At 41.2% G+C, this 11916-nt stretch overlaps 1 protein-coding gene across 1 annotated transcript in view; it reads left to right on the top strand.

Moving 5' to 3' along the window:
* Positions 1 to 11916, top strand: part of GRAMD4 (GRAM domain containing 4) — a 49843-nt gene that overhangs the window by 6926 nt on the left and 31001 nt on the right. Inside the window, exon 2 of the mRNA XM_009070491.1 lies at positions 2123 to 2243. Coding sequence (XP_009068739.1) covers positions 2123 to 2243 — 121 coding nt within the window. The remainder of the gene's footprint in view (positions 1 to 2122; positions 2244 to 11916) is intronic.

The following is an 11916-nucleotide window of genomic DNA, read 5'->3' as shown; positions in this document are numbered from 1 at the left end:
CTGAGTACAGTATCTTGCTCTTTGGCCTGTATGTGATTTTATTTATTTATTTACTTTTAAGCAGTGGCACTGTTTCTTCAGACAGCTCTATATGAGCTCCTTGCACTCTGGGAGCAGAGACTGTCCCTTTGTGCCAGATGTGGAAACCATGCTTTATCATCTGGACAGCAATCTGTGTTTTAATAACACTTTCCATGTGCCTGCCTGTGGATGGTGTTGTAAGGGTGCTGCTGTTCGAATTCAGCCACACCATCCTCCGTGGGGCTCTCCAAGTGTCTGAAAAGTGATAGCACTAAATCTTGTGGTGTAAACGAATACAACCCTGCTCTAGAGATAAGAAATCAGCACAGAGGTTAATTGGCATCTTGTGCTCATCTGTAAGCAGGTTCTGTTACTCTTAAGCAGTGGCTGGAACGGCTGCAAAAGGCATGTCCCACTGCACCTCTGGCTGGAGGCAGGGGTGAGCAGGAAATGTGGAGCGTGGGCAGGAGGATGCTGTGCTGCAGCTCCCTGTGTGAGGACTGCCCTGGGGTCTGTCCGTCTCTGCCGTGGCAAGGTTCGTGCTGGCTCCAAAATGGGAAGCAGCCCAGGGCTGCTGCTAAGCTAACAGCTTCTGTTCCTCATCGAGGCCAGCAGCGTTGACAGAGTGCTGTGTGGGTGGGTGTTGCTTTTGGGACTGGAAATAGCATCTCTGCTTGGCACTGTATTGAGCAAGCCGAGGTGGGGAGTTGGTGCCAGGTAAATGCTGGGCAGGAACTGCCTACAGTGTGCTAATTTGCATGTTATAGGCAAATTCTGAGGCTTAAACTCAGCATCTGTTCAGTTCAAGCAAGAAAACAGATGTTTTTTAGGTATTTCCACACTGTTTTATCTTAAAAGTGCAAATCGTTCCCAACAGTGAAAGTACTTTGCTGTCGATAAGCTTTCTGCACATCTTTCCTAAAACACAGAAAATGTCTTTTGATTAACTTTCCCGTACATGGCTTAGTTTACATATGTATGAAATTTAAGCTGCCATGGTTAAATGTATGCAAGCTGATGTTTGAAAGCAATACAGTTCCCATATGTTTTCAAGGTTCAAACAAGGAGTGGGGGAATGGTTAGGATAGATAAATAAATCCCTTATTGTTTTGACATCTTTTCTTAGGTGTAGGCTTCTGTAGTCTAGCACTTTGATTTTGAGTATAAGCTGTTGGAGAAGCTCCTGTAATTCTCATTGACAGATGTTTTGTACCTGGGGGGACTGCACAGAAGTGCTGAACAACCATTACCCAGGAGATGCCCCCCCACCTTTTCCCTGCAGTTTGAAAATGCCCACTTTGTGAGAGAGCCAGCATCACCTGCCTTCTGCTGTGTGGGCTTGTTTTTTTTTTTCCTGTGCTCACTTCATGGAGGTGGTGGTTGTCACTGCTCTTGCTAACTAATCAAGTTGCCCTTTAATTCCTGCTTTCTGCAGTATTTCCAGTGCCGAGTTCATTCAAGGGGTGCTGGTAAATCTGTCGAGACACACAATCTGACTCCTCCCTCTCCTGGCCTGCCAGGATGAGCTCCTAGGCACCAAAACATCCTTCTGCAGTAACTGGGCTGCAGTGGAGGTGGGGGTGCAGGGAACCGTTTCCATGCTGTGAGAGACTTCAGAATTATGCATCCATAAATGGACATAAAAATATATGATATGTGTTTTCTCATAGCTCATTTATTATCTAGAAAAGTATTACATTTGCTAGCTTCACAATTTTATATGTAAAGTATGTTGCATTGACTGTTCATTTAAAGGGAAGAGGAGAGGCATAGTATAAATACGCCTTTTAAATCAGAAGAAGAAAGGCTTAAATGATGATGCAGTAAAACTCATAAGAATGGTGGTGGTAAATCCATGTTTTCTGTAACTCCCTGAGATCTGCAGAAGTATTCTGTAAACTCACATGGGAGAGATGCTGTGTGTTTGATTAGATATTATTCATTTACTTTGGTAATTTAAGGCTGAAAGAGGCATGCAGAGTTGTTAACACCTGCATGTTTCTCACATGATTTCTTTACTGCCCCAGAAATAAGTTGATGTATTTAAATGACAAAAAAAAAAGTGCTTCTGAGCTGTCAGTGTGTTTTGACTTTCTTATAGGCTGGTCCAGGGACCATCATCATGGCTTCAGGAGTCCAGGATTTTAACAGAACAGAGTCTGACAGACTGAATGAGATCAAAGGTCACCTGGAAATAGCCTTACTGGAAAAACACTTTTTACGTAAGTATAAAATGCTCTGTGAAGGCTTAAGCCTGCTGAAAAAAGGTTTCTCTAAACTGTAGGAGTTGGCATCAGAGTTTTGAGGTGTGCTGATGTGTGGATAGCATGCGGGCTGATGCTTCCTTAAGACGAGCTTAAAAGCATTCCCAGGGTTTCTGGGTCACTTTGATATTTTTTCCTGATTCCATTCCTCGCGACATACCTCACTGCGTGACTAAAGCTGCTTGGTTGAAGTCTTGATGTTGACATCTACTGGTTGTCTTAGAACTAAGTCAACCATAATGTGCTTGCAATAGGTGTGGTTTTTTCTAGTAGTAATTTGTAAGAAGAGGTTTTTTGAAGGGGTGAGCAGTGCATTTCCTTGGCAGCTGTTTCAACAAATAATGCGTCTTAAAATACATGCCTCTATAGAATTACTGGTAAGTGGCGTAAGAAATACAGAGAAGAGTGTCTGTAGATTTCAACTGTTACTTGTTTGTGTTTGTGTTTATATATGTGTGTATATGAGAAAAAATTGTCATTCATGGCTAGAGGAAGCTGAAAGATTTTTAGATTTTATCTCAGCAGATCTGAACAGATCTCAGCAGATCTGATTTTTAAGACAGGAGTGTTAAAACAGAAAAATGGAAGACAAGCATTCCTGTAACTTGACGGAAATAGGGATGAATCAATGAGAATTCTTGCTCAGTTGCTTCTCAAAATGGTCATTTTAATGGTTTGTTTTTGAACTTGAGTATGAGGGTTGTTTGGTTTTATGTGTTCAAAGCTTGTCAGATGTTTTCTAAAGGGTAGAAATAACAAGGCTATAGATTCTATTTCAATTTCTAGACTAGAATCTTCTAGTGTGTTCTAACAACAAGACTTGTGTTTTATCTTCAGCATATTCTCAAGGATTTGGCGTTAATTTTCTGTGACTTGTTTTTCATTTGGCAATATTTCTTTGATATGTTTTCCCCCTGTGTATGAGAGGGAGGCTTGATAAAGGCAAGAATTTGTAAAAAGCTGCCATCAGCTTCCAGTGATACCTGGAACAGGTGTCACAATTGGAATATCAAGCAAAAACTGAAATATCTGCTTGACTTACCTTGTTGGTTTCAGTGACTTGAATTCTTATTTAACTGTGCAGTAGTGAGTTACCATGTACTCCTTCCATCTCTAAATACATATTGCTTAAGCCCTTATTATCCAACTGTTTTTAAAACTAAATAGGACATGTGTAATTTCCTAATGTAATCTAATCTGTAACAGAAACAGTAGGATTTACCAAAGCTGACTTCTGGTTTGAAATAGGACATTCTTTTTGATATAAAAAATATGATAGGGTTAGAATAGCCTGAGGTTTAATGCAGCCGAAATTATAGAGTTGTCCTGGTAAGTTGGTTGTAACTCTGTACATAAGAATAAGGATCATAAACTGGTTGAGAAATAAGCATATTAAAGCTTTTCCCTTATTCCCCTAGACTCCATTCAAAATTGTGGGTTGAAATGTGTTGCCATGTTTGTCAGCTGGAGTGAAGGAGAAGCTCACTTTTTGGGCATGGCTCTTGCATTCTGTTCTGGGACGAGTCATGAGACAGGGGAGATTCAGATTAGATGTTAGGACAAATGTTTTCCCTGTTAGAGTGGTCAGGCACTGGAACAGATTGTCCAGGGGAGGTGGTGGAGTCACCATCCCTGGAACTGTTTAAGAGGCATCTGGATCTGATGCTGGTGGATATGGTTTAGGGGGTTCCAGCAGAGTGACGGGTTAAGGGTTGGACTTGATCATCTTAAAGGTCTCCTCTACCTTGATGATTCTATGATTTTTTTCCTTTTCCTTCTCTTGGAGTTAACATTATGGGCTTTTGTTGACACTAGAAATGCTTTGTTATTGTTTTTTTTCCAAAAGTGAACTAATGGTGTGCAGAAAAACATTCTTGAAATGTGCAGTTTGTTTACTTTAATTTGTCCTTGGAAGAAAGCCTGATCATTATGTGTTTCAAATTCTATTGCTGCGGTAGGTGTTTCTTAAGAAGGCTAGTTGCTCTGCTGTATTTGCATCCTATTTTTCATTATGGAATTCTTTATTCCTTTCTATAATTGTGTTTTCACATTGCCATGTCCTCTTGCTTCATTTCCTCCAGCTAGGTGTGCAAAAATCAAAGCAACTGTTAGTGAGGGAAGTTTCATGGATTTGCTTCTTAACATATTGAGTTTCTAATTGTTGCCAGCTTGACTCTGACTTTATTTTTGCCTCTTCTTTCAATGCTTTTTTGTATTGGTATGTTATTAGGCAGGAGGTTTAAGGAGGAGAGATTTCCTCTTAGCTATAATTAAATGTAATGCACATGTATATTACACAGCTTCAAGTCAGTATGGGGCTGTAGTTGCCTGGCTAAAGGAAGAACAAATCACTAGTCTCTAAACTCCATTCAGCCATTAGTAGGCACAAGTAGTAGGCGCATTTGGCTGTGTAGTATTTTCAGTGAAACATATCCCAAACCTCAATGTAGCCTGTACAAGCTGCAGGGGAAGTCTGGAACAAATAGTTACTGGAGACAAACTGTTACCTGTAAAGGGAAAAGATCTCCACCTGAGATGTTAGATGAATATCTTTAGTGAAGAGATAATCTAAACATCCAGAAATGTGAAGATGGAGAGATATTGCTTAGCATATGCTTAGCTGTAATTGCAAATACAATGTGCTTGAAAATGCAAGGGGTTTAAGCTGCAGTCTGACAGGAGGATGAGAGGCACACAGAGGAAGAGATCTTGGATAATGTCTTAAGCAATAGAGAGAGGGGGATCATCTGACTCTTCCAGCCAGCCAAAGGGACCATTCCCTATCTGTATGGGAATGGTCTTAATCTCTGTGATCTAATGGCTCCTTCTGAGCCTTATTACAGGAATGCTGAAATGTGCGTTGTGTTTGTGGCGTTGGTGTAGGTTACTGCAGAACAAGGCCTGAGCACCAGGTGACTTGAAAAGTGCAGTGTGCTTAGTCTGCTGGAGTTTGGAATGCAGGTGGGTGGAAAAAAACTTAATCTTGAAGCTGTGATAATCAGAATCATCCATTTCTAAAGGACTTTGCATTATTATAACCTAGTTTTTAATGCATGTGAACACTGCCTTGATTCTAGTTGAGGGTTCAGGTTGGGAGTGCAACTACTGACCCAGGGCAGATAGATGCTAAGGTTAGTAGTGGTTTTAGTGTTTTCATTTCAAAACCTAGTTGCATCTAAACAAGAAATAAAACTGTGCTTGCTGTTCTTGCATTTGAAAGAAAACAATGTGCAAACCCACAAAACAATCTTTCTGGGTTTACACCTCATTGAGGTAAACGTTCTGTTTTTCCTCCAGTTACTTCCTGTGCCTGCTTATAGAGGGCAGTTTTGCAGATATCAGCTCTCTGGTCCTGGTGCTACAAGATGCTTTGTAAGCATACATGTGTCCTGTGGTTTACATGAAGTATTACCTAATTCTTATCCAAGAATGTTCAAGCCTTTTGCAATGTTACATTTAGCAGCTCAGGGAAGAGGAGTTGCTGGAAGCAGCAGCTAAGAGTAAATAAACCTGGTGACTGTTAGAGAAGAGGGTTAGTCATGAACTGGTAAATCAAAGAAATGCCACGTCAGAATGAAGAGCTCTAGGAGGAAATAAAGTCCTCTCCCATAAGGGTTTTGCGTTCCACTCTGTACAGTAGACTGTGACAGGAATGTCTAGAGACTTGCCCAACTGTTGGTTTCACCATTACAAAAGAAGTTGGGATTATACTGCTTTCCCATGGAAATTTGTGCTTCAGCACACTCTTCATCCTTGTGCCTTTTTGAGCCATGTATGTGACTAACTCCACAGTATTTTCTCTGGCTTCTGCTTTCTGGTATAAGTGACCTTATGATTAGTTGTAAGAAGAGTGATCGAACAGGATACTGACCTCATGGAAGTAGAGCTCTATAAAACCATACGTGATTCTCAGGCAGATCTGGGATCATAGAATTTTAAGGGTTGGAATGGACCTTATAGATCATCTAGTCCCACCCCCACTGCCATGGGCAGAGACACCTCTCCACTAGACCAGGATGCTCAAGGCCTCATCCAGCTTGGCTCTGAACACTTCCAGGGTTGGGGCAGCCACCATGTCCCTGGGCAACCTCTCTGCACTCTGGTGGAGGAGGTGGGTTGGGCTGTTGCTCAGTCTCAACTTGGCTTCCAAGACCAGGGGAGAGGGAAAGGTTGCAACTCCAGCCCAGTGTAGCAGCAGGCTGGAGTCCTGGGGTGGTCTTTGTTCTGGACCTGGCTTGTGTAATCTGCCCTTGTCATGGGACAAAGCACATACATGGTGATGTAGGTGATGATGCTGTACATGAAGATGTGAGGATCTCACGCTGTCACACCATTTTTTCATGGGACTGATGAACCAAAATGCAGCACTGTAGAGACATGTATTGTTTGAGCTCCTCCAGAGGCTCGAATAGATGCCGCCTACTCGCTGCGTTATGTAGGTGGGCTGTGCTCTTGCTTCTGCCTTCTTTGCATGCCCAGCTTGGCTTCAGGAATTGCAGAGAGGTTTTGAAAACTCAGACAGGGCCATGGTCAGCACTGTCGTGCCTGTCTATTTTGTGTAATTGGGATGGAGCTTTTGGGTGCCCCATGTGGAACCTGCCCTTCCCTGCACAGCTTAGTAACACAAAAGCCTTGGAAGAGCTGCTGCTATTCCTAAGCCAGAAATTATTTCAACATTTATAGCCCTGTCGCTGCTGCCAAAACCAGAGAGTGGAAACCATTCCTGCAATATTTTCGCAGTTCACTTCATTTTAAATGGTTTCTGCAACTCTTCTGGCATTTTTATTCTCTGAAATTTTGGAAAATTCGTAGAGCAGCTGTACTTTTCATAACTTCTAAGACGACTTTTTATGTGTATCTAGCAACAGAAAACTTCCCACTTGATGTTTTGAGATGAGGATCCGTCTCAGTAAGCTATTGATTTTTAAGATAGTTTGCATATTTTCAGGAAGCTTAATTTAAAATCCTTCTGTAATGAAGGGGAAATGATCCCGTCTGTGTCTGTTAGAACACAATAAAGCTCCACTGCAAGCACTTTATGTAAATGTAAAGTTACTAATTGGTAGTTAGCATAGCTGTTTTATACAAACCGTAGCAATGACATCTTACTTCTTTCTAACCTCACCCACTCTAAGTGGGACATAACAGGAATAGTGAGAGAGTTTGCACAGAGGAAGAAGACCTTGTCAAATATAGTGTGCTTTCTAAATCCGTCTCCCTCATCACATGAAACAGAAGAACACTTTACATGAGACTGCTATTCAGGTGAGGAGAATAGTAACAAGGAATATTAATTGCACTGAGAGGCAGGATGATGGCTCAGACTCTGCCTTCCCTCGACTGCCTCTGGATTGGAGTTGGCTTGTTTCCTATCCGCATAGGAGAGCCCACGCTGCTCCCCACCCTGTAGGCGTATGCAGAGACTCAAACTGGTCCTCAAAAGCTATGCTTACTTTAAGTACTGTAGCAGGAGCTCTGCCTTTGAAGGAGCAAAGAGAGGTGCAATAGAATGATGGAAACAAAACAAAGTAAAAAGAGGTTGTTTGAATGCCAGACCCAAGTTAGGGTTTTTTAAAGGCAAGTTGGCATGGCTCTGTCTGAATATGACAGGTCACTTCTTTGTTTTGATGTGTGCAGACTTAGCTGGAGAAAAGTCATAGTGAAAATGTGAGGTTTGCATTTAACAGTTTCACTTCTCCACTCTACCAATATTCCAGTATGAAACAGGATAGAGAGAAGGAAAGGATATGCACTCAATACATGTAGCTAATATTTAATGTTTGTCTGCTTTTTGGCTTTTTATGACACGAATATTCCTATTAGAAAATCTTTTTTGCCATGTTTTCTTTATGAAAGATCCATGCAAACAAGCAAGAGGTCTGACCACAAGAGAAAAACCATTAAATTGACAAAGCAAGGTGTTCTCAAATGAAAGGAAAAAAAAAAAGCAAGAAGGAGTTCTTCCAGACCACTTGTTCTCCAGCTTTGGAACAGCTATAAGGAACAAGATGCCTGGTATCCGTTTCAGAAGTGAGCACCTAACCATGCAAGACAAAAGAAGGGTTAGACAGTCAGCCTGGAGTTTGGGGCTTAATGAGGGAGGTTTTCAGTCTTCCTTAAAATGCTAAGAGTGGTCCTCCTAGGCAGGTAAGCATGCAAAGTAGTAGAGTATCTTGCAGTGTCTAGGATCAAAGACTAATGTTTTATCTGAAAGCTTTTGGGTAGATTTATGATGTCTTTGGCAGTTTCTGTGGTTCTCAAGTCACTGGTGGAAAAGACATATGCCTGGAGAAGGGGAGTCGTGAATTGGAACAGGTAACAGTAGACAATTAAGCTGTATACAGTTATAGCTATGAATTGTGAATATGTCTTCAGAGGACTATATAAATTGCAAAGTAACTGTAAGCAGGGAAATAGCAGGTTAGAGAATTCTGCTGTGGGTCATTCCTCCATCACCGCTTGTTGGTCAGGCAGTGTTCTTTGTGTATCTTTGCTTTGTGCCAAGTGATAGAGCCATTCCTTGTCTTTCACAGCACTGTCATTTGCTGCTGGTCTTTAAGGTGAAGATTAAAAGCTTCAAAAAGTGTCTATGATGATGAAAACAGATATGTTTTCAGACTCCTACCATCTTGTTAGTAATGTAATATCATCAGTTTACTTTGGACAAAGTTTAAATATTAGCATTCTGTAGGAAAGCTCTGGTAGGAGTAGAAGCTGCCTGCACTAGAGACAACTCCCAATGTCTGGCTCCGTCAGTATGGCTGGTGAGATCCAGTTTGAAGGTGTGTGGTTGGGATTTAGTGTGCTTAGTGCCAATTAAATAACGTACTTGAGCTCTGGTAATGTTCAAAGAGTTGTAGGGAGATTTGCCATGATTAACAGATGGGTTATTTTTGTCCTGTTAAGTAGTGGTGTTTCCCCATGTAAACATGATGCGGTGCCTGTATGCTTTTTTGGCATTTCTAGTTTTTAATTTGATCTCCTTAAATGTAGCACTAAACTGATTTGGTAGCTGGTAAAAGTGGCTGGCAGTCTCTAGTTATGCTCTGAAAGAAATTTTTGGTCACTTTGTCCCAGAGGGGCATTTTGCAGCATACCTAAAGGCCTAGAAAGGAATGCTGTTATGTAAAATAGCTATGAGGAGACTCCCTAATCTGTGTCCAATCCTGGGATTAAGGAAAACATCTGCTTTACTGCACATGTAGTGTTGAATTAGAAATCCAAATTCTGCTGTGCCTTCCCAGCCTGATGTATCATCCTTCTTTTCTAAATACTAGTCAGATTCTGTTCAGTCTCACCAGAACTAAAGACTTTGGTATTTGAGAGTGTTTTATCAGTACATTTCTTACAAACTGGTGTATTCTAAGGAGCAAACTGAAATTTTTCAGTTGCTGTAGTGGTTGATGTCATCCAACAATGCAACACATTGTACTATGTCTTTAATCAATTACAGGGTATCAATAAACTATTTGAAATGTTACATCTGTAAATCTGAATGGTCAAATCTTTAAAGTTCAGGTGTGAACGTGTGTGAAAGTTCAGTTACGTTATACCTCAGAGGATAAAATGCTGTAGAAAAAACAAAATGGATAAGTTTTTTGGTAACCTGTGAGATGCATCACTGATTATGGTGTTTACTATAGGGTCAGTTCTCCTAGGGTTTGCAGTGTAATAATATGTGGGTTAATGTTGTTAAAACACCATTGTTGCCTTGTCTCACAGACTTCTACAGCTCATTTTTAAAAGGGCAATAGCATCCAGATATAGTCCTGCTTTTCTACACAAGTTGACTTTGCTAGAGTGCTTTTAAAGCATTTTTTCAGGGTCACACCCGCTGTCATAGCCTAAAGGGTTACCAAGTGTGTAGGTATATAGGGGTCGTGACTGTGGGTTGGTAGCAGTCTCTAATACTCAAGGACACGGAGACGTTTTACTCTAAATTTCTCTATTTGTTACAGATTGCTACAAATACCATAAAAATCACCTCAATAACTATATGTATGATTTAAAAAGCGAATCTGTATATATTTTCAGGTCTCTTCTGCCATGCCTGCAGGGAGAGGACTGGAGGGAATGGTCATAAGATGAGACAGGGGAGATTCAGATTAGATGTCAGGAAAAATGTTTTCCCTGTTAGGGTGCTCAGGCACTGGAATAGGTTGCCCAGGGTGGTGGTGGAGTCACCATCCCTGGAACTGTTTAAGAGGCATCTGGATCTGGTGCTGGAGGATATGTTTAGGGGTTCCAGCAGAGTGGCAGGTTAATGGTTGGACTTGATGATCATAAGAGTTTTCCTTCAGCCTCGATGATTCTATGATATGGGTGAAATCTGTTATAAATTATTGGCAGCAATCAGTAGTATGGCAGCAACTGAGTAGGTGTATGCTATTACAAGTTACTACAGAGTTATCACAAATGAAGCAAACTTTCTGATAATGCAACAGAAAATGTAATTATGAATGGTTACTTTTATGCACATATATGTATTTTTACATTATTACCAGTATCAAGCTTGTTGGACAGATCTCAGAATGGGCCAAACAATCCCAGTGTGGGAGGACAAACCAAACCCTCTTCGGTGAGGGTCCAAGATCACTTCGAAGGTTTGTGTGGAGAGTTCAACCTGTTTAGGAAAGGAAAAGTAAGTGCAGCATGGGAAGTTCTTAGAGAGAAAAGCTTCATTTTGGATAAAAATGAATTCATGTTTATATCATACAGAAATAAGGAGGTGTAGAACACTGGCGCTTCAGCACCAAACAGATGCTGTTAATTTCTGGTTTTCACTCAGAATAGCTCATAGATGTTGATGTTTTCTGTTCTCTCAGGCCAATTTCTATTTTTCTAGACTGTTTTCTTATTCTTGCAGGTTGAACAGCCAATGGCAGTTGGCAAGTCTTACTTTCTCAGGATGTTTTCCTTCTTTTCAGACTATTTTTCACCTTTTCAGATGATAAGTTGCTATTATAGTTCCTTATTTTCATGCTTATCAATGGTATCTCATGATGTCTCTGGTTTCTAGGTACCCAGCTGTGCACTTGAGAGCAGCCAGCTGCACGTCTCAACAATGCTTCTGGTTCCCAGGCCGGGTTCCCAGGCTTGCCAGCATTTTCTCTGTCAGTATTTCAGCAGACACTTTCTTCTGTTAGCAATTTTCCCCTTCTAACCAGGTCACCTTCATGGCTGTTCACATCACCTACATGTCCAGCTAAGACATGCACGGGGCCTCTTGCAACATTTTAATGTTTCTTGCCCAGCAGAAGATAGTGAGCTGTGATTGATATGCCTGGGAGGGAAATTATGGAAGCTGATTAATCTTGAAGCTGAAGCTTGACCCTTTATGTTTTCCCCTTTTGTGTGAGGGCAGAGAGGGGAGGATGTTTAAATTTTGGCTGTCTGAAGATGAAATCCAAGGAGCACTCCATTCACATCATCAAGGAAGATACTAATCTGTAAAGCTCAGTCGACAGGTGCCATCATAAAATGTTCTTATGGATTCTTCTCAGGGGTCCATGACCTTCACTCTTTGTAGCCAACTTCACTCATTCTGCAGAGGACTCCTCAGGGATAGAGACATATCCTTTGAAAGTTCAGTTCAGCTTGGCCAAATGGCAGATTATTTCAGGGGAGAGAG

This window comes from Acanthisitta chloris, unplaced genomic scaffold, assembly GCF_000695815.1.
Source record: "Acanthisitta chloris isolate BGI_N310 unplaced genomic scaffold, ASM69581v1 scaffold8122, whole genome shotgun sequence".
Taxonomy (NCBI): domain Eukaryota; kingdom Metazoa; phylum Chordata; class Aves; order Passeriformes; family Acanthisittidae; genus Acanthisitta; species Acanthisitta chloris.
The sequence above is the reverse complement of the archived record's forward strand: the minus strand, read 5'-3'. Positions and strand labels throughout refer to the sequence as shown.